Here is a 20,914-nt window from a genome sequence, read left to right on the forward strand (position 1 = left end):
CCAAACTTCCTCGATATCTAGAGCTGAGGTACTTCTGTATATGAATGGCAAAGACCAAATTCAGTTGTGGGAGGATAAACGAAGAGTTTCCAGTGATGGCAAACCTTTTTTCCCTTGGGTGCCGAAAGAGCGTGGGTGTGAACTATCGCACATGTGCGAGTGCCCATACCCATAATTCAATGAGTGCGGAGTGTGAAAACAGCTTCCTCTGCCCCCTGGAGACCAAAAACGGCCTGTTTCCCAACTTTTGATGGGACCAGTAGGCTCATATTTCACCCTCTCGCCCTCTCCAGAATCCAACGGCTTCACTGGAGCCAGGGGAGGGTAATAATAATAATAATAATAATAATAATAATAATAATCCCAGGAAACAGCAGAATTGAGGAGAAGCAACTAGAGAAATTAGTAAAATACGAAGATCTAAAAATCGAGCTGCAACGACTCTGGCATAAGCCTGTGAAAGTGGTCCCAATGATACTTGGCACGCTGGGCGCAGTGCCAAAGGATCTCAGCGGACATTTGAAAACCATCGGAATTGACAAAATCTCCATCTGTCAATTGCAAAAGGCCGCTCTGCTGGGATCAGAAAACATAATTCGCCACTACATCACGCAGTCCTAGGTGCTTGGGAAGCACACCACTGGTGATGAAATACGAAATCCACATAGTGATCTCGTTTGCTGTGTTGTACTGACATAATAATAATAATAACAACAATAATAATAATAATTATTATTATTTGATTTGATTTGTATGCTGCCCCGAGTCTACGGAGAGGGACGGCATACAAATCTAACAAACAAACAAACAAACAAACAAACAAACAAACAAACAAACAAACACCTCTACTCTTGGAAGACTTGGGGTGGCTCACAACATTAACGGCAATACAATACAGTACAAATCTAATATTAAAAAATTTAAAAAACTAATTTAAAATACATTATCATAAAAAACATCATCTACACAGTCATACACACTCAATCCTACTAGTCCAAAAAAAAAAAAAATGCCCTGCCCCATTCCTACGGGGGCTCTCTGGAAGCCAAAAATGCCCTGTCAGAGCCTCTGCACAAGCCAAATTCCAGCTGGCCAGTACACACATGCGTATTGGGGCTGAGTTAGGGCAATGGCTCGGGTGCCAGCAGATATGGCTCCGCGTGCCACCTGTGGGACCCGTGCCATAAGTTCGCCATCATTACTCTAGCCTGTTGGTTGCATTCAGAATAAATTGGTTATGACCTTTAAAGCCCTACATGGCAATGGACCAGAGTACCTCTGGAACCGCCTGCTACTGCACGAAATCCCAGCGACTGATAAGGTCCCACAGAGTTGGCCTTCTCCGGGTCCCGTCGACTAAACAATGTCGTTTGGCGGGCCCCAGGGGAAGAGCCTTTTCTGTGGCGGCCCCGGCCCTCTGGAATCAACTCCCACTGGAGATAAGAACAGCCCCCACCCTCCTTGTCTTTCGCAAATTTCTCAAGACCCACCTATATCGCCAGGCATGGGGGAACTGAGACACCTCCCCCAGGCTTTTATATTTTATGTTTGGTATGTATGTGTTGTATGGTTTTAATTGTTGGGGTTTTATATATCTTTTCTTTAATATTAGATTTGTTACTGTTATATTGTTTTTATTATTGTCGTGAGCCGCCCTGAGTCTTCGGAGAGGGGCAGCATACAAATCTAATAAATTGAATTGAATTGAATTTAAAATTGCACCATCTAATTAAGTTCCTCTCATTTTGAGATGATACACAAATAATAAAAATTTATTCTTAATTTTGCTTGATTAATACCAGAGAGGATGTATTTATTTACTTATCTACTTACTTACTTACTTACTTACTTACTTACTTACTTACTTACTTACTTACTTACTTATCTACTTACTTATTCATTCATTCATTCATTCATTCATTCATTCATTCATTCATTCATTCATTCATTCATTCATTTATTTTTCTATGCCACCCTTCTCAACTGACTCAGGGTGGCTTACAACATAAAATTAGGATGCTCTAATTTGGCAAATGGACAAATGTGCATTCATTCAACAGCATTGTTTAAAACAGACAAGAAAAACAGCACTTACGCTCAGATTTGTCAAACATAACTGAAAAGAGGAAGTCTCTTGGAGTCATGTAATATTCCCCTCCATATTCCAAAGAAGCAAATTTCATAAAACGTTGCTTTCGAATAGAAAGCTTTTCTGCCATTTCTTCATCCACGGCATCTTCCTTCTAAAACAGGAAAGGATATAGCAAATACAGGGACATTTATTCACGACTGGAATCACCAGCTATGACTCAGCAACAGAACCAAGACCTGACACTATATCACTGCTGCGTGCTTGCAAAACAAATATTTATTTTAGACTAGGGCAATTGTCAAAAGGATCGTCGGTGTTTCTGCACACATTTATTGATTTATTGATTGGATTTGTATGCCGCCCCTTTCCGTGGACTCGGGGCGGCTAACAACAATGATAAAAACAGCATGTAACAATCCAATACTAAAACAACTAAAAAACCCTTATTATAAAACCAATCATACATACAGACATACCATGCATAAATTGTAAAGGCCTAGGGGGAATAAGTATCTCAGTTCTCCTATGCCTGACGGCAGAGGTGGGTTTTAAGGAGCTTACGAAAGGCGAGGAGGGAGGGGGCAATTCTAATCTCTGGGGGGAGTTGGTTCCAGAGGGCCAGGGCCGCCACAGAGAAGGCTCTTCCCCTGGCTCCCGCCAAACTACATCGTTTAGTTGACGGGATTCGGAGAAGGCCCACTCTGTGGGACCTAACTGGTTGCTGGGATTCATACAGCAGAAGGCGGTCCCGGAGATAATCTGGTCCGGTGCCATGAAAGGCTTTATAGGTCATGACCAACACTTTGAATTGTGACCGGAAACTGATCGGCAACCAATGCAGACTGCGGAGTGTTGGTGTAACATGGGCATATTTGGGGAAGCCCATAATTACTCTCGCAGCTGCATTCTGCACGATCTGAAGTTTCCAAACATTTTTCAAAGGTAGCCCCATGTACAGAGCATTACAGTAGTCGAGCCTCAAGGTGATGAGGGCATGAGTGACTGTGAGCAGTGATATATATTAAAAAAAGAAAAGAAATTCAGGGGGGGGGATTTTGCCCCACAAGACAAGGTAGCATAGTTAGGAGGTGAGATAGGCAGGTGAGAGGAGTTGGTTCTAGGCTGTGAGCAGTAATGGGCCCCACCCGGTACGAATGGGATTGACGATCCATTATGACTTTTTATCGGGCTCCAGAGTTTGGCGAGGGGCGGGCACACCCCCGCATGAGCAGCAGCAAAAAAAAGGTGAAAATTGCCAAAATCTCACTCGCACGAGCGTCCTCACGCGAGATTTCGCTTTGGCCGCATCCGCAGAAGTGAAATCTCGCGCTGGGGCAGAGCACATGTGTCGGGCACCTGCGCACCCACGCTGGCCTCCGGATCCTAGTACCATAGGAAAAGGTAAGTGGAGTCCAAAATGGCCTGCGTTTAGTACTCACTTAATGATCCACAATTCTTGGTTAACAACTGCAATGGGGATGGACAGGATGGCGGTGTCTAAGTGGAATAGTTTACAAGACATCTCATTACATTACTGTATTACTTGGTAACTAAAATTCCTGCCCAACTGTGGATGATTACTTTGTACTCTCATGAATTATTTTGGAAATACAGTGGAACCTCGACATACGAGCAGCTCTACTTACGAGCTACTCGAGATAAGAGCTGGGAGGGGAGCGACATTTTTGTTCGCCTCCCGAGCTCACATTCGGGATACGAGCGCCAAGGAGCTGTCTCCTGAAGCCGAACGCTAACTTCCGCGTTCGGCTTCAGGAGACAGCTCCTTGGTGCTCGTATCCCGCGCGCCGCTTCGCAGCTGTCTCCTGAAGCTGAACGCGGAAGTTAGCGTTCGGCTTCAGGAGACAGCTGCGAAGCGGCGCGCGTGTTTTAAAAGGTTGCAGCCGGCCTGGGGGGCTCGGGGGGGTGCTGGCAAGCCCCCCAGGCCGGCTGCAACCTTTTAAAACACCCGCGCCGCTTCGCAGCTGTCTCCTGAAGCCGAACGCTAACTTCCGCGTTCGGCGGCAGCGGTTTTTTTTGTTGTTGCACGGATTAATTGACTTTACATTGTTTCCTATGGGAAACAATGTTTCGTCATACGAGCGTTCCGACTTACGAGCCTCCTTCCGGAACCAATTAGTCTCGTAAGTCGGGGTTCTACTGTACTACACTGTCTTATAGCTTCAGTTTCTTTTCTTATGCCCTAAATTCTGGAATGGCAGGGAATTAGGTTTTAACTTCTGTGAGAAACTACTTCATGCATTTTAAGAATGCTGTATTTTTCCACCCAACCTTCTCTTCTCAAGGCTAAAATATCAATTCCCTTAGTTTGTCACTCCAGGAGTTAAGTTCCAGTCTTCTCTTAACCTTCATTGATTGCCCTTTGCTGAATTCATTCCAATTTGTCTGAACGTTTTTAAAATTCCACTGAAAAATAAGAAACAGCATTTAAGGTGGAGGTCTAACCAATGTGAAATAAAACTCAACCATTCTTTTCAGTCATTTGGAAATATAATGCTATTGACGCACTTATCTTTTGGGAATCACGTCACATTGCTGAGTCATATTGGGCTTGTTAACAATTATAATTTAAGGAACCCTTTCAACAAACACTATTATGAAGCCAAGCTGGTTCATTTGAATTTGCACTTTATTCATCACATATTATTTTCTATGTACTGTATTATTATTTTTTTGGGGTATCTCTTCAATCCTTCAATTTCCCCCCTCTTTATTTATCATTATTTGCTTTACTTGAAGGTTAGAAGTCTACAAAAGGACATTCCATGGGTAGAAACAGAGATAAGGGTAGACAGAATAGGAATACTGCTTTTTTGTCCACAAAGGAAAAATTACAAAAGATTACAGATGTATTATGACGTAAGTTTCAAGAGCGCTAGATCGAATGTTACTGTCGCCTATGAAAATCAAGTTTCAACTCCTATTGACCCTCTCCCTCCCTATTTTATTCATTTTATTTCTTTCCCTCCTTGATTTCTCTTTCTCTAAAGATATAAGGACACAGCATTATATATGAATCCATAAATATCGGATCGGGAGTCACTGCTCACAGTCACTCATGCCCTCATCACCTCGAGGCTCGACTACTGTAACGCTCTCTACATGGGGCTACCTCTGAAAAGTGTTCGGAAACTTCAGATCGTGCAGAATGCAGCTGCGAGAGCAATCATGGGCTTCCCCAAATATGCCCATGTTACACCAACACTCCGCAGTCTGCATTGGTTGCCGATCAGTTTTCTGGTCACAATTCAAAGTGTTGGTTATGACCTATAAAGCCCTTCATGGCACCGGGCCAGGTTATCTCCGGGACCGCCTTCTGCCGCACGAATCCCAGCTACCAATTAGGTCCCACAGAGTGGGCCTTCTCTGGGTCCCGTCAACTAAACAATGTTGTATGGCAGGACACAGGGGAAGAGCCTTCTCTGTGGCGGCCCCGGCCCTCTGGAACCAACTCCCCCCCAGAGATTAGAATAGCCCCCACCCTTCTTGCCTTTTGTAAGCTACTTAAAACCCACCTCTGTCGTCAGGCATGGGGGAACTGAGATATTCTTTCCCCCTAGGCTTCTACAATTTATGTATGGTATGTTTGTATGTATGTTTGTACAGACAATTGTACATTCAAATCCTTACTCCGCTTATAAAATGCAATCAAAAGAAAGGAGGGTGTTCAACAATGAGCAATGCAATACTTCTCTGAGTTTAGAGTGCATATCCAATTTCTATTTATTCTGATTCCTTCCTTCCTTCCTCCCTTTATTATTTAGATTTGTATGCCGTCCCTCTCCGCAGACTCAGGGCAGCTCACAACAAAGTGAAAACAATTTACAACAAATCTAAATTACTATTTAAAAATATTTAAAAGACCCCATTTTCTAAACACACATACATACAAACATACCATTCATAAATTGTATATGCCCGGGGGAGATGTCTCAGTTCCCCCATGCCTGACGACAAAGGTGGGTCTTAAGGAGCTTACGAAAGGCAAGGAGGGTAGGGGCAGTTCTAATCTCCGGGGGGAGTTGGTTCCAGAGGGCCGGGGCCGCCACAGAGAAGGCTCTTCCCCTGGGGCCCGCCAACCGACATTGTTTAGTTGACGGGACCCGGAGAAGGCCCACTCTGTGGGACCTAATCGGTCGATGGGATTCGTGCGGCAGCAGGCGGTCTCGGAGATATTCTGGTCCAGTGCCATGAAGGGCTTTAAAGGTCATAACCAACACTTTGAATTGTGACCGGAAGTTGATCGGTAACCAATGCAGACTGCGGAGTGTTGGTGAAACATGGGCATACCTAGGGAAGCCCATGACTGCTCTCGCAGCTGCATCCTTCCTTCCTTCCTTCCTTCCTTCCTGTATGACACTAACTTCTTTCCTTCTATCGTCTTTATTGGCCAAGTGTGATTGGACCCACAAGGAATTTGTCTTTGGTGCATATGCTCTCAGTGTCCATAAAACAAAAGATACATTTCTCAAGAATCATGAAGTACCACATGTAATGATTGTCATAGGCTACAAATAAGCAATCGAGAAACAATATTAATATAAATTGTTAATACAATTGGATAGTTGGATACAGTTGGATACAAGCAATAAGTTAGTGTCATACAGTCATCAGTGGGAGAAGATGGGTGACAGGAATGATGAGAGGACTAATAGTAATAGTAATGCAGCTTTAGTGAACAGTTTGACAGTGGTGAGGAAATTATTTGTTTAGCAGAGTGATGACGTTTGGGGGAAAATGTTTTTGTGTCTAGTTGTCTTGGTGTGCAGTGCTCTATAGCAGTGTTTCCCAACCTTGGCAACTTGGAGATATTTGGACTTCAACTCCCAGAATGCTGGCTGGGGAATTCTGGGAGTTGAAGTCCAAATATCTCCAAGTTGCCAAGGTTGGGAAACACTGCTATAGAGCAATGAAAAATGAATTTTACAAAACCAATGCTCTGCTGAACTACAGCATCTCAACAAAGAGGAACGTGGGCTTGCTTTCTGACATACAATTTTGTGTCTGTCTGTCCATCCATCATCCATCATCCATCCATCCACCTCTGATCAATCCAACAAACAACGGCAAGCAAGTAGCTAGAGAAAAACTGTAGAAGCCAAAGCAAAATGCCATTTCATCCTGGTTTTATTCCGTTTCATTCTTGCCGTTTCATTCTTGCTCCGGGGGAATGTTTTGTATGCCTTTACGGATTCCTTAAAACTGTTTTAGATTCAATTCCGTGTTCAACAGAATGATGTATTCAGCTTTATTCTCTTTTATGACTCAGGGGTTTTCTCTGCCTACCTCATTGACAATGATGACTGAAGCAATGAAAGTGCTGGCACTCTCAAGGGATGCCCTTCAACCAGCAACCTAAAAGTGAGTCATGACCGCAACTGAGTTTTTGTACTTGCTACAGGGAAAAAAAGCCCACAAGGAATCTGGTAGCATTCTTCTGACAAATGTTATTATTGAAAGCCCTAAGTTGCAGAGGTGAGCAGCTCATGCCTTTCAACTAATTGTTCTGCAATTCTTTTGTTTGGTGAGACCGCCTTCTGCTGCACGAATCCCAGCGACCGATTAGGTCCCACAGAGTCGGCCTTCTCCGGATCCCGTCAACTAAACAATGTCGGTTGGCGGGCCCCAGGGGAAGAGCCTTCTCTGTGGCGGCCCCGACTCTCTGGAACCAGCTCCCCCCAGAGATTAGAACTGCCCCTACCCTCCTTGCCTTTCGTAAACTCCTCAAAACCCACTCAGGCATGGGGGAACTGAGATATTTCCCCCGGGCCTATATAATTTATGTATGGTATGTTTGTAGGTATGTCTGCTTAAAAATGGGTTTTTTTAACTATTTTTAAATTTTAAATTGTAAATTATTAGATTTGTCATGAACTGTTTTATTGTGTTGTTAGCCGCCCCGAGTCTACGGAGAGGGGCGGCATACAAATCAAGTAAGTAAGTAAGTAAGTAAGTAAGTAAGTAAGTAAGTAAGTAAGTAAGTAAGTAAGTACGGTAAGTAAGTAAATAAGTGCAGTCCAATATGTGATAACCTTTTCAAAGATTTCCTGCATATTTTAAGAATATTTTCAGATTTTATAAGAGCAAACAATTGAAACTATACTAGTGCAGTGGTACCTCTACCTACAAACGCCTCTACTTAAGAACATTTCTAGATAAGAACCGGGTGTTCAAGATTTTTTGGCCTCTTCTCAAGAACCAATTTCCACTTAACAAACCCGAGCCTCTGAAACTGTAACCGGAAAAGGAGGGGAGAAGCCTCCTTGGGGCCTCTCTAGGAATCTTCTGGGAGGAAACGGGGCTGGAAAAGGCGGGGAGAAGCCTCTGTGGGGCCTCTCTAGGAATCTTCTGGGAGGAAACAGGGCTGGAAAAGGCGGGGAGAAGCCTCTGTGGGGCCTCTCTAGGAATCTTCTGGGAGGAAGCAGGCCCAGAAAAGGAGGGGAGAAGCCTCCATGTCGCCTCTCTAGGAATCTCCTGAGGGGAAACAGGGCCTCCACCCTCCCTGTGGTTTCCCCAATCGCACGCATTATTTGCTTTTACATTGATTCCTATGGGAAAAATTGCTTCTTCTTACAAACTTTTCTATTTAAGAACCTGGTCACGGAATGAATTAAGTACATAAGCAGAGGTACCACTGTAGTTCCTTTACTTTACTCTAACTAAATTCAATAGGATTATTTCCACTTAAATACAAATATGATTAAGGTCTAAGCAGACAAAACTGGTACTTTCAAGAGAAGTTATAACTTCAAATTTTCCAGCCAAGCTATTGATTACCATAGCAAAAAATTAGTGTCCAAAGACTGGGGAGAGTTGATCTAATATTAATCACCAGAAATATAAGCAATTTGTTTTGAAGAAATGGGTCTGAGTGTGTGAGAAAGAAAACACATTTTTACACATAATTGAATTGTAAAATGCATTCAGTTAATGCTTAGTTATTTTATTGCAACTAAAGATGGTAGGAATTCAGGAATTCTAATATATCATATATGTCTTAGTAGCAAGATATCAACTGAACTAACAAAGAAAAAGATTTCACATTAATTGTGAATATAAATGTTCCTGTGATTTTATGTTAGACCCCTTCTCATGGTAACTGGAAACATTAATGTTAGATCTCTAATAACTAGTAGTGAATTAGACTTGAATGACTTCAAAGAACCCTGCAATGACGCAAATCACTTCTCCTTTCATTGACATACCAACTAATCAGCTGCGAGGAAGCAATTTGTATCTGAACATTATTTACACAGACCCAATCTGTTACTTGCAGGGAGATAGGCTGGTAAAACGCAGCAGTATTTTCTGCAAGCTAATTTTTAATTTGAGCAAGGAATCATCTTAATTTTTTGGGAAAGAAGAAAGACATTGATTTTTCTCCTTCTTTTACTCTACATAGAAAAACTAGCTCGAGGCAGTTGTAACCATACATGTACAAAGTACCCACCACCAAAACCTGCAAAGCTTAGTTCATTATTCATCTCAGGAATGAATAATGGGTCTTCAATTACAGGCAGTTAATTCTAACCCCAAAACAGTTGAGAATAAAAGGTACTACGCATTTCTTCAAATCTTGATATCATAAATAACGTGTTACCTTTTCTTCATTATTAACTTTCAATCTTTTTGAATACTATCTAGCATGTGAAAAATGAAGTTGTATGCAGTTTATAGTGTTTACTGACTAGGGTCATTTTTAAACACTTGGTTGCTTTCAAAGTGAATTGTTGGTTCCAGATTTTTTCCAGTACAGCACAATTAAATGACCTTTCTTGCTCTCTCTCACACATTTACACACATTCCTTTGTTACAGTCTCTTATTCCCTCTTTTTATATTTATAATTTAATTCCAGCTTCCATTCTACTTAGATACCCATTTATCACCAGTCCTCAGTAACTGGTTCAAAGGACCTGTCCACTTTGGCTTCTGCCCAAAATCCATGACTCGTCAGATACCTGTATTTGGGAATATATTTTTCTGAATATTCTGGTCAAATCTCAGTGTCCATTTCTATACAAATGATTCCATTGAGGGATTTAATCTACTGGGGATGATCATTTTTCAGGCGTCACCACCATCGGTGACTTGGAATTGCTCTGGATAGCATAAAACACAGCATGCGACAACTTTGGTCTCCTTATCAACATACAGAAGACCAAAGTGATGTATCAGCCAGCTCCGAAAGCCAAATATCGAAACCCCACCATCACAGTGAAGGGACAAAAGCTACAAGCAGTGGACCAATTTACATACTTTGGCAGCATGTTAGTTATGACCGACAAAGCCCTACATGGCATCGGACCAGAATACCTCCGAGACTGTCTTCTGCCGCACGAATCCCAGCGGCCGATTAGGTCCCACAGAGTTGGCCTTCTCCGGGTCCCGTCGACTAAACAATGTCGCCTGGCGGGCCCCAGGGGAAGAGCCTTCTCTTCGGTGGCCCCGACCCTCTGGAACCAACTCCCCCCAGAGATTAGGACTGCCCCCACCCTCCTCGCCTTTTGAAAGTTATTAAAAACTCATCTTTGTGGCCAGGCATGGGGAAATTAGTGCGTAGACTATAGTTCCTCTGGTGGCCGGAAGCTGCAATAGCGGGAGTATACTGTTGTACCATATAAGTGCCGTCGTTTGTTTGTGTGGGTGCCATACTGACAGGTACCGTACTGTGATCAGTGTACCGTACGGTACACTTTCTTTGGGGGTTTTAGCTTTTCTGCCTGTGAATTTGTCTTACTTGAGAAATATAAGGCACCCCCCGAAAATAAGACGTAGCACAACTTTTGGAGCAAAAATTAATATAAGACAGTGTCTTATTTTCGGGGAAACACGGTAGTTTCAACCTCTCAGCAGCTTTCACTGACATTTCTTATGGTATTTCTGGCTGTACTGGGCTTCGGGGATAATGTTTTCCAGTGGTTTATGTTCTTTTCCGTTGGAATGTGTCCAGAGTTTGCCAAAGGATCACTGCTTGATACCCAGGTCTCTTCGGGTTCTATCTTGTCTCCTATGTTTTTCATCATGGGGAAAAAAAATCCTTGGAGGGTATAATTTAGAGCTTTGAAGAGGGCTCCCATCAGTTTGCTGACAGCACTCAGTTCTACTGCAGTTTTCTTTCTAATTCCAAGGCAAAGAATCAGCGCCCTTGAATGCTGCTCATTGATACAAGATACGGAGATCACATAAAGCCTGCAGTGAAAGATTTGGGGCTTGCTAATAGTTGCTTTCTAGGCACAATTTAAGATTTGGACATTTGAAACCCTTAACAGCTTTGGAATCTGACTGTCTTCTGTGCTGTTCCTCCAGCTATGAACATAAGTAGTTACTTAAGATCTTTTCCTCCTGCCTTAATTTACAGACATATCCCCTAACTATCTTGGTTTATGTATGGTCTGGGTCAGGGGTCCCCAAACTTTTTACACAGGGGGCCAGTTCACTGTCCCTCAGACTGTTGGAGGGCCGGACTATAAAAAAACCCCTATGAACAAATCCCTATGCACATTGCAGATACCTTATTTAAAGTAAAAAACAAAATGGGAACAAATACAATATTTAAAATAAAGAAGAAGTAATAAGTAATTAAGTAATTAATAATTAAATAATAAAGTAATTTATACTTTTTTATTAACAAGTAAATTTAAATTTAAATCAACAAACTCCATTTCTCCTTCCTTCCTTCCCTCCTTCCTCTCTACTTCTCTCTTCCCTCTTCCTTTTCTCTCATTTGTTTCATTTTCCTCTCCCTCGTTCTTTCCCTCCATCATTTTCTCATTTTTCTCTTTCTTTCTCTCTCTCTTTCCATCTCTCCCTCTTCCTTTCTCTCTCCCTCTCTATCTCTCCCTCTTTCTCTTTCTTTTTTTCTCTGTCCCTCTCTCTCTCTCTCTCTTCTCTCTTTCTCTCACTCTCTTTCTAACTCTCCCTTTGAATCTCTCCCACTTTCTCTCTCTCCACCTCTCTCCCCCTCTCTCTATTTCTCCCTTTCTCTCTCTCCGCTTCATTTCTCTCTCCCTCTCTATTTCTCCCTCTTTCTCTCTCTTATTATATCGATCGGTAAAATCTTGTGTGCTGCCGCGGGCCGGTTAAAAGACCTCAGCAGGCCGCATCCGGCCCACGGGCCATAGTTTGGGGACCGCTGGTCTGGGTTGTATGATTATTTTATTACAAGGGTTTTTTAATTTTTTTAAAAAAATATTGCATTTGTACACTGTTTATCATTGTTGTGAGCCGCTCCGAGTCTTTGGAGAGGGGCGGCATACAAATCTAATAAATTATTAATTATTATTAATTATTATTATTGACCCTGGACTTAATGAAACACAGTGGACCAACACCAGCAGATGACATGACTCCCCAAATCAACGTAGACTGTGGAAACTTTTGCATTTCATTTGGAAACCAAGGACCCAGAGTATGGAGGAAGAATGGAGAGGCACACACTGCGAGATGTTTAAAATCCAGTGTGAAGTTTTCACAGTCTGTATTGATTTGGGGACCCTCCCTGACCATTGGAACTTCGAATCCAAGTCATAAGTAACCCCCTTAATAACTTAAGGACTGTTGTGATTGGCTTCAGGCCAGCTCCTTTGGCTGCTGATTTTGAGGCAGAGGAGTGGGAGCACTCTGATTACAGAAGACCCATCTGGCTGGAGGAAGACTCAGACAGTGAACCAGAAGGAGAGGCAGAGAGAGATAGGGAGCAGGAAGGGACTGGAGAGACGGAGAGGGGAATGGAGTCAGTCAGATCTCCAGCCAGAGTTTCATCTGAATCAGAAGGGGAGGAGTTAATGAACAATCCTATTCTGAATGTTCGGGTCAGGAGAATGCTGGGAAGACAAGAGCAGCTGAGCAAACGCAGAAATAGATTATAGGTCACAGGTGATAAGAATTAATGACGCTGCTGCAACCTTGAAAAAAGGGAAGGTTGGAGAGGCCTGTGTCTATCGTTCAGTTTTGAAGAAAGTTAGTTGAATTGTACTTTGGTGTTTGCTGTGGATTTCTGGACATTCTGACATTTAAGTGTGAGTTATTTCTAGCTGACGTAAGCCTGAAAGACTTCTGCACTGACTGGAGTAATTAATTCTGACCTATTGAACTCTTAAACTAACATTGCTCTGAAACTCCATGGTTTGCAGTTTTCTGAATATAAAGAACCCTTGCTTTCTTTTTACAAGTCTGCATGTGTGTGTTTGATTTAATTACTGGGTGGCCCGCGTCCAGGCAGAACAAGGACAAGGACATGCATTTTAGCTAAACATGTTATAGCCTTTCTCACAAGAAGCAGGTGCCTCCTTTCTTCATATTTGTCTAACCATATTTTTTGAATTTTTGAGCCAAGGAAAATAACATCATCTACTTTTATTACTTGTTCATTGTTTCTGCACTTAACTTTCACCTTCAATGACAAACTTACTAAGTTTTTCTCATTTCCAAACCCCAAATCATCAGTGTATCTTACATTGCTAAAATTTCTTCCAGCAATTTTAATTTAACTTCTTTTAGCCTGCCATTTCTAATTACATGTTTTGCATATAAGTAAATTAGATAGTGCAGACTAAGCTAGGGAATGGATACATTGGTTGGGCTGGTAGCATAAACAAAAGGTTGTTTAAGCAAGATTGAATAAAAATTGACCTAGCTGAATAAAACAACATATTATTTGAAAAGAAACCTGGTTTCAAAAATTGCTCAATATAAAATTCTAGCCTGTCTGAGAACTTAAATTCTCTCTCAATTTCTCCCCCCCCCCAAAAAAAATTTTTTCAACTGTAATAACAATTTCAGACCTCTGTATGCATGGCCATTTTACTGGACTACAGAATCGCCTTTATATTGTTTTTAAGTGTATAGTTATTTCTAAAACCTGATCAGACAATATTTATACATTATCTTATACAAGAAAGGTCACAAACTATTTAACTACATTGTTCAATTGTTCTATTGTCTGGAATAACAACTTAAGAGTACCTCTGTGGTTAAGACTTGTGCCAGAAATATAAAATGTGGTTTCCCTACACTTCCCTCCCTCTCCCAAACTTTGTTAGTCCCTTTCCTTATTAAATATTTGCACCACTTAAGCGTTTGCTTACATTTTCCCACTTTTAAAGTTATGTCTCTTTTGAAAGAAGGGGGAAGACTTTTGAAAGGAGGAGGAAAACACTGTTGTCAAATAATTAGGGGGAAAAAACTTGAACATGTTTAAGTAGATGTGTCAGTACTGTAATTCTATTATACAAGCAAAGAGAATGCAAGACAGCCTCTCATTCATATAGGACAAATAGCCGTGCCAAAAGCACAAATTACACCTAATTATAGGGTATAACTCTGTCATCTCTCTTTTTATAACCTAGTCGTTTACACACTTTGATTTTTTTTTTTACTTCCATTTGAGTTTATTAACATCAAAGCTTTGTCATCACTTATCTGTTTCCACCAAGTTTTTACTTGGGGCAATAAAGAATAAAAACTTCTTTACATTCCAGCTTTTTGGATGCAAGAATGGTCTTATGATGTTTTATACAAAGGTTTTAATAACCATGTTGTTAAATTTATTGCCCTTGGCGGAGAAGTCTTAAAATACACTATAATTTAACCTACTGTAGTATTAAATACATCAATAGAGTGCTCTGAAATTATATTCATATTAATACTATTCCCATAAACAAGACTAGGTAACTTAGGAAGTTTTGAATAAGAATATACCAAATGGTTTTAGATTTTTTAAAAATTCAATACAGTGGTACCTCCACTTACGAACTTAATTCATTCCGTGACCAGGTTCTTAAGTAGAAAAGTTTGTAAGAAGAAGCAATATTTCTCATAGGAATCAATGTAAAAGCAAATAATGTGTGCAATTGGGGAAACCACAGGGAGGGTGGAGGCCCTGTTTCCTCCCAGGAGATTCCTAGAGAGGCCCCACGGTGGTTTCTCCCCGCCTTTTCTGGCCTTGTTTCCTCCCCGGAGATTGCTAGAGAGCCCCCAGAGACTTCTTCCCGCATTTTCCGGCCCTGTTTCCTCCCAAGAGATTCCTAGAAAGGCCCTACAGAGACTTCTCCCCACATTTTCCGGCCCTGTTTCCTCCCAGGAGATTGCTAGAGAGGCCCCAAAGAGGCTTCTCCCCACCTTTTCCAGCCCTGTTTCCTCCCAGGAGATTCCTAGTGTGCCCCCAAAGAGGCTTCTTCCTATATTTTCCGGTTACTGTTTCGGAGGCTCGGGTTTGTAAGTGGAAAATGGGTCTTGAGAAGAGGCAAAAAAAATCTTGAACACCCGGTTCCTATCTAGAAAGGTTTGTAAGTAGAGGCGTTCTTAGGTAGAGGTACCGCTGTATTGTATGCCAAGATATTACTCATATTTTAATTATACTTCCAGTGTTAGCTAAATAGCATCTACCTTATTTTTCTGAGTATAAGACACACCTTTTTACCCCCAAAAAGAGAGTGAAAACTTGGGTGCGTCTTACATATAGAATGTAGTCCCACCTAGCCACCCTTTGGCCTCTGCCTCCCAGCAATTTGCCTCCCGTACAGCAAACAGAACAGAGCCTGTTAAGCCAAGCAATTGATTAGCAGCTTCTCAACCCTCAGCTGATTGAGGCTGCAGGCAGGCCAGTGCTAAACTGAAAAGTGAAACTAAAGCTGCAAGGAGGCAAATTGCTGGGAGGTAGAGGCAGATTTTTATTTTCTTGTGCCTTCAGACTGCTGAAACTGGATGCAATGAGATAAGTCAATAACTATAAATGTCTGTAGAACGTTCAAATTATTAAACTTATTTTTTTAAAGACTGCTTTATTATTGTTCTTGACAACTTAACAAAATGAAGAAGCTTTTTAAAATAAATGCTTTCTCTGAAGAGGCCCAGTGCTACTGTATCGTCTTTTAAATAGCAGAGAAAAATATATATTTCCAGAAAGCCACATTTGTACACGTATAATCTGAAATGTAACAGTGTCCTGTTTTAGTATTAAAAGGCAGCTAACTTATTGATTGATTGATTGATTTTATTTGATTTGTATGCCCCCCCTCTACGTAGATTTAGTCATGTTTGTTGTAGATCTATTAAAATAATTGGGAGGAGTTAGTATGACTACCGTTAAGAAAACTTTCTGGCATTAATATACTGCCATAATATACATTTCTACAATTCTTTGCTATTTCTATGGGCCAGGAACACATGCACAGAAATACACAGCAAACAGTGTATATAAGGTGCACTGTTTGCTGGGAGGTAAATTGCTGGGAGGCAGAAGCAGATTTTTCCGCCTTGTTTTCCTCCCCCCAAAATAAGGTGCATCTTATCCTCTGCAAAATATAGTAATGCTTTTTAGGGGTTTTATAACCATTAGAAAATATATATATCCAGTCCTACAAAGCTGTGAGCTTGGTAAGTTTTAGATTTATTTCTCTTTTGCTTTTCTTTTAAAATTTGTTCATGCCTTTTTTGTATTCTAATTTTAGTCTTGAAAAACCAAAAGGAATTTAGGATTTAAACTAAACTAAGCGAACTAATTTAGGATAAACTAGAGAAGAAACCTTTCCCTGGCTATTTTGCTTTAAATCATTAAACAAAAATTTCCACGATTCCCCCCCCCCCCCCCACTGCCTTGAAGGAGGAATAAAATAATATTCAGTTAAAATACAGTTAGATCTCTACTATTTGGCAATTTTACTGCATTTATTAGTAATATGCAACGCCACCATAAACCTAATGCTAAAAATAGCTCGTGCAAGTGGAATGCCAATATCCTTATTACTGCCCAACAGGATACCTGGTCTACCTCTTCAACTATACAGTACAGGAGATTTCTAGTAAATAGCTGTCAACAAGCCTGTGCATGACTGAAAATCAAATTACTAATACTATGGGAATAGGCTTTTGAACTTTGTGCCAACAAAGTATCACGTATCTAATCTAAAGAGGAATTACAGACCAAAAGACTGCTATTATTTTATTAGCCATACCACCTTCATTTTGATCTGCTCTACTACGCTCGTTTAAATCTACTTGTCAGTGGGATGGCAAAGAAAGTACAATACATTTTATGTTCCAGAGCAGCTGTAAATTTTTTTTTTAAACCTTTGGTTTCCCTCCCCTCCAAGTTTTTAAGAGTTTCCCATAATTTTACAGCATTTGATGTAGAATGAATGACATAAAAAGCGGTTATAGCATATCTAAGCAATAATTCCTATATAGTTAACTAAATATAGTAATCAACTCAGACATAATGGCTTGCTTACTAGTCAAATAATAAATTAATCTTGATTTCAAAGTATGAACACAAGTCATTTAGGCAAACATTATAGAGTTTTCTCTCTTAAATACATTCAATACAATTGTATATTAGGTAGTAAAAGTTTAAACTTCTCAAAAATCTACATAATAATGTAAAACAACTTTTTTTAACAAAGGTCTGAGGACATTTTTCATAATTTATTTTATTTATTATTTATTTATTGGATTTGTATGCCGCACCTCTCCGTAGACTCGGGGCGGCTAACAACAGTAATAAAAAACATCATATAAATCCAATACTAAAACAACTAAAAAACCCTTATTGTAAAACCAAACATCCCTACAAACAAACATAATATGCATACATTGTAAAGGCCTAGGGGGAAAGAATATCTCAGTTCCCCCATGCCTGACAGCAGAGGTGGGTTTTAAGGAGCTTACGAAAGGCAAGGAGGGTGGGGGCAATTCTAATCTCTGGGGGGAGTTGGTTCCAGAGGGCCGGGGCCGCCACAGAGAAGGCTTTCCTCCTGGGCCCTGCCAAACGACATTGTTTTGTTGACGGGACGCGGAGAAGGGACTAATAGATATTGTGTGTAATCTCTTGCATTTCTATCTGATCAATCAAGCAAACAAACAAACAAAAAGGAAACACACAACTTTCTGACAACTTTTTATAAAGATTGCAAGAATCAGAATGCCAGCTCATGTAACACACTGAAAATTAACTTGTGAGATGCGTCACAATCTTCTGTCATTCATAGAGTGAAAAAGAGTTAAGATGATTTGACACAACCCTTTGGCCTAATAAAGCAACACACAGGAAAACGTTATTGTGCTTGCTGTTTATAATGCTGTACTTTTTTATCATACTCCTCCCCTATTCTCTTATACTTTGCATAATAATGCAGATTTTAAAAGCTGAAAAGAAAACCGAGGATTAACACTCCCTTCCAAAAGCAAAACTTTACTCATTAGTTACTGCTCTATCATCATTTAATCATATTCTGGTATTCAGATCTTTTACTTTTACTCAAGAACCATTTTCCACTTACAAAGCTGAGCCTCCGAAATTGTAACCGGAAAAGGCAAGGAGAAGCCTCCGTGGGGCCTCTCTAGGAATCTCCTGGGAGGAAACAGGGCTGGAAAAGGAGGGGAGAAGCCTCCGTGGGGCCTCTCTAGGAATCTCCTGGGAGGAAACAGGGCTGGAAAAGGAGGGGAGAAGCCTCCGTGGGGCCTCTCTAGGAATCTCCTGGGAGGAATCAGGGCTGGAAAAGGAGGGGAGAAGCCTCCGTGGGGCCTCTCTAGGAATCTCCTGGGAGGAAACAGGGCTGGAAAAGGAGGGGAGAAGCCTCCGTGGGGTCTCTCTAGGAATCTCCTGGGAGGAAACAGGGCTGGAAAAAGAGGGGAGAAGCCTCCATGGGGCCTCTCTAGGAATCTCCTGGGAGGAAACAGGGATGGAAAAGGCAAGGAGAAGCCTCCATGGGGCCTCTCTAGGAATCTCCTGAGAGGAAACAGGGCTGGAAAAGGAGAGGAGAAGCCTCCGTGGGGCCTCTCTAGGAATCCCCTGGGAGGAAACAGGGCTGGAAAAGGAGGGGAGAAGCCTCCGTGGGGCCTCTCTAGGAATCTCCTGGGAGGAAACAGGGCTGGAAAAGGCAAGGAGAAGCCTCCGTGGGGCCTCTCTAGGAATCTCCTGGGAGGAAACAGGGCTGGAAAAGGAGGGGAGAAGCCTCCGTGGGGCCTCTCTAGGAATCTCCTGGGAGGAAACAGGGCTGGAAAAGGAGGGGAGAAGCCTCCGTGGGGCCTCTCTAGGAATCTCCTGGGAGGAAACAGGGCTGGAAAAGGAGGGGAGAAGCCTCCGTGGGGCCTCTCTAGGAATCTCCTGGGAGGAAACAGGGCTGGAAAAGGAGGGAAGAAGCCTCCGTGGGGCCTCTCTAGGAATCTCCTGGGAGGAAACAGGGCTGGAAAAGGAGGGGAGAAGCCTCCGTGGGGTCTCTCTAGGAATCTCCTGGGAGGAAACAGGGCTGGAAAAAGAGGGGAGAAGCCTCCATGGGGCCTCTCTAGGAATCTCCTGGGAGGAAACAGGGATGGAAAAGGCAAGGAGAAGCCTCCATGGGGCCTCTCTAGGAATCTCCTGAGAGGAAACAGGGCTGGAAAAGGAGGGGAGAAGCCTCCGTGGGGCCTCTCTAGGAATCCCCTGGGAGGAAACAGGGCTGGAAAAGGAGGGGAGAAGCCTCCGTGGGGCCTCTCTAGGAATCTCCTGAGAGGAAACAGGGCTGGAAAAGGAGGGGAGAAGCCTCCGTGGGGCCTCTCTAGGAATCTCCTGAGAGGAAACAGGGCTGGAAAAGGAGAGGAGAAGCCTCCGTGGGGCCTCTCTAGGAATCCCCTGGGAGGAAACAGGGCTGGAAAAGGAGGGGAGAAGCCTCCGTGGGGCCTCTCTAGGAATCTCCTGGGAGGAAACAGGGCTGGAAAAGGCAAGGAGAAGCCTCCGTGGGGCCTCTCTAGGAATCTCCTGGGAGGAAACAGGGCTGGAAAAGGAGGGGAGAAGCCTCCGTGGGGCCTCTCTAGGAATCTCCTGGGAGGAAACAGGGCTGGAAAAGGAGGGGAGAAGCCTCCGTGGGGCCTCTCTAGGAATCTCCTGGGAGGAAACAGGGCTGGAAAAGGAGGGGAGAAGCCTCCGTGGGGCCTCTCTAGGAATCTCCTGGGAGGAAACAGGGCTGGAAAAGGAGGGAAGAAGCCTCCGTGGGGCCTCTCTAGGAATCTCCTGGGAGGAAACAGGGCTGGAAAAGGAGGGGAGAAGCCTCCGTGGGGTCTCTCTAGGAATCTCCTGGGAGGAAACAGGGCTGGAAAAAGAGGGGAGAAGCCTCCATGGGGCCTCTCTAGGAATCTCCTGGGAGGAAACAGGGATGGAAAAGGCAAGGAGAAGCCTCCATGGGGCCTCTCTAGGAATCTCCTGAGAGGAAACAGGGCTGGAAAAGGAGGGGAGAAGCCTCCGTGGGGCCTCTCTAGGAATCCCCTGGGAGGAAACAGGGCTGGAAAAGGAGGGGAGAAGCCTCCGTGGGGCCTCTCTAGGAATCTCCTGAGAGGAAACAGGGCTGGAAAAGGAGGGGAGAAGCCTCCGTGGGGCCTCTCTAGGAATCCCCTGGGAGGAAACAGGGCTGGAAAAGGAGGGGAGAAGCCTCCGTGGGGCCTCTCTAGGAATCTCCTGGGAGGAAACAGGGCTGGAAAAGGCAAGGAGAAGCCTCCGTGGGGCCTCTCTAGGAATCTCCTGGGAGGAACCGGGGCTGGAAAAGGAGGGGAGAAGCCTCCATGGGGCCTCTCTAGGAATCTCCTGGGAGGAAACAGGGCTGGAAAAGGAGGGGAGAAGCCTCCATGTCGCCTCTCTAGGAATCTCCTGGGAGGAAACAGGGCCTCCACCCTCCTTGTGGTTTCCCCAATCACACACATTATTTGCTTTTACATTGATTCCTATGGGAAAAATGGTTTCTTCTTACAAACTTTTCTACTTAAGAACCTAGTCACGGAACGAATTAAGTTCGTAAGTAGAGGTACCACTGTACTTAAACTTCCTAACAAACTGA

At 42.8% G+C, this 20,914-nt stretch overlaps 1 protein-coding gene across 1 annotated transcript in view; it reads right to left on the reverse strand.

Annotated features, from left to right (window-relative positions):
• The window catches only part of MICU2 (mitochondrial calcium uptake 2), an 83,121-nt gene that overhangs the window by 52,177 nt on the left and 10,030 nt on the right, over positions 1–20,914 (reverse strand). The window contains exon 2 of the mRNA XM_070749814.1: positions 2,096–2,243. Coding sequence (XP_070605915.1) covers positions 2,096–2,243 — 148 coding nt within the window. The remainder of the gene's footprint in view (positions 1–2,095; positions 2,244–20,914) is intronic.

This window comes from Erythrolamprus reginae, chromosome 4 (genome assembly GCF_031021105.1).
Source record: "Erythrolamprus reginae isolate rEryReg1 chromosome 4, rEryReg1.hap1, whole genome shotgun sequence".
NCBI lineage: Eukaryota > Metazoa > Chordata > Lepidosauria > Squamata > Dipsadidae > Erythrolamprus > Erythrolamprus reginae.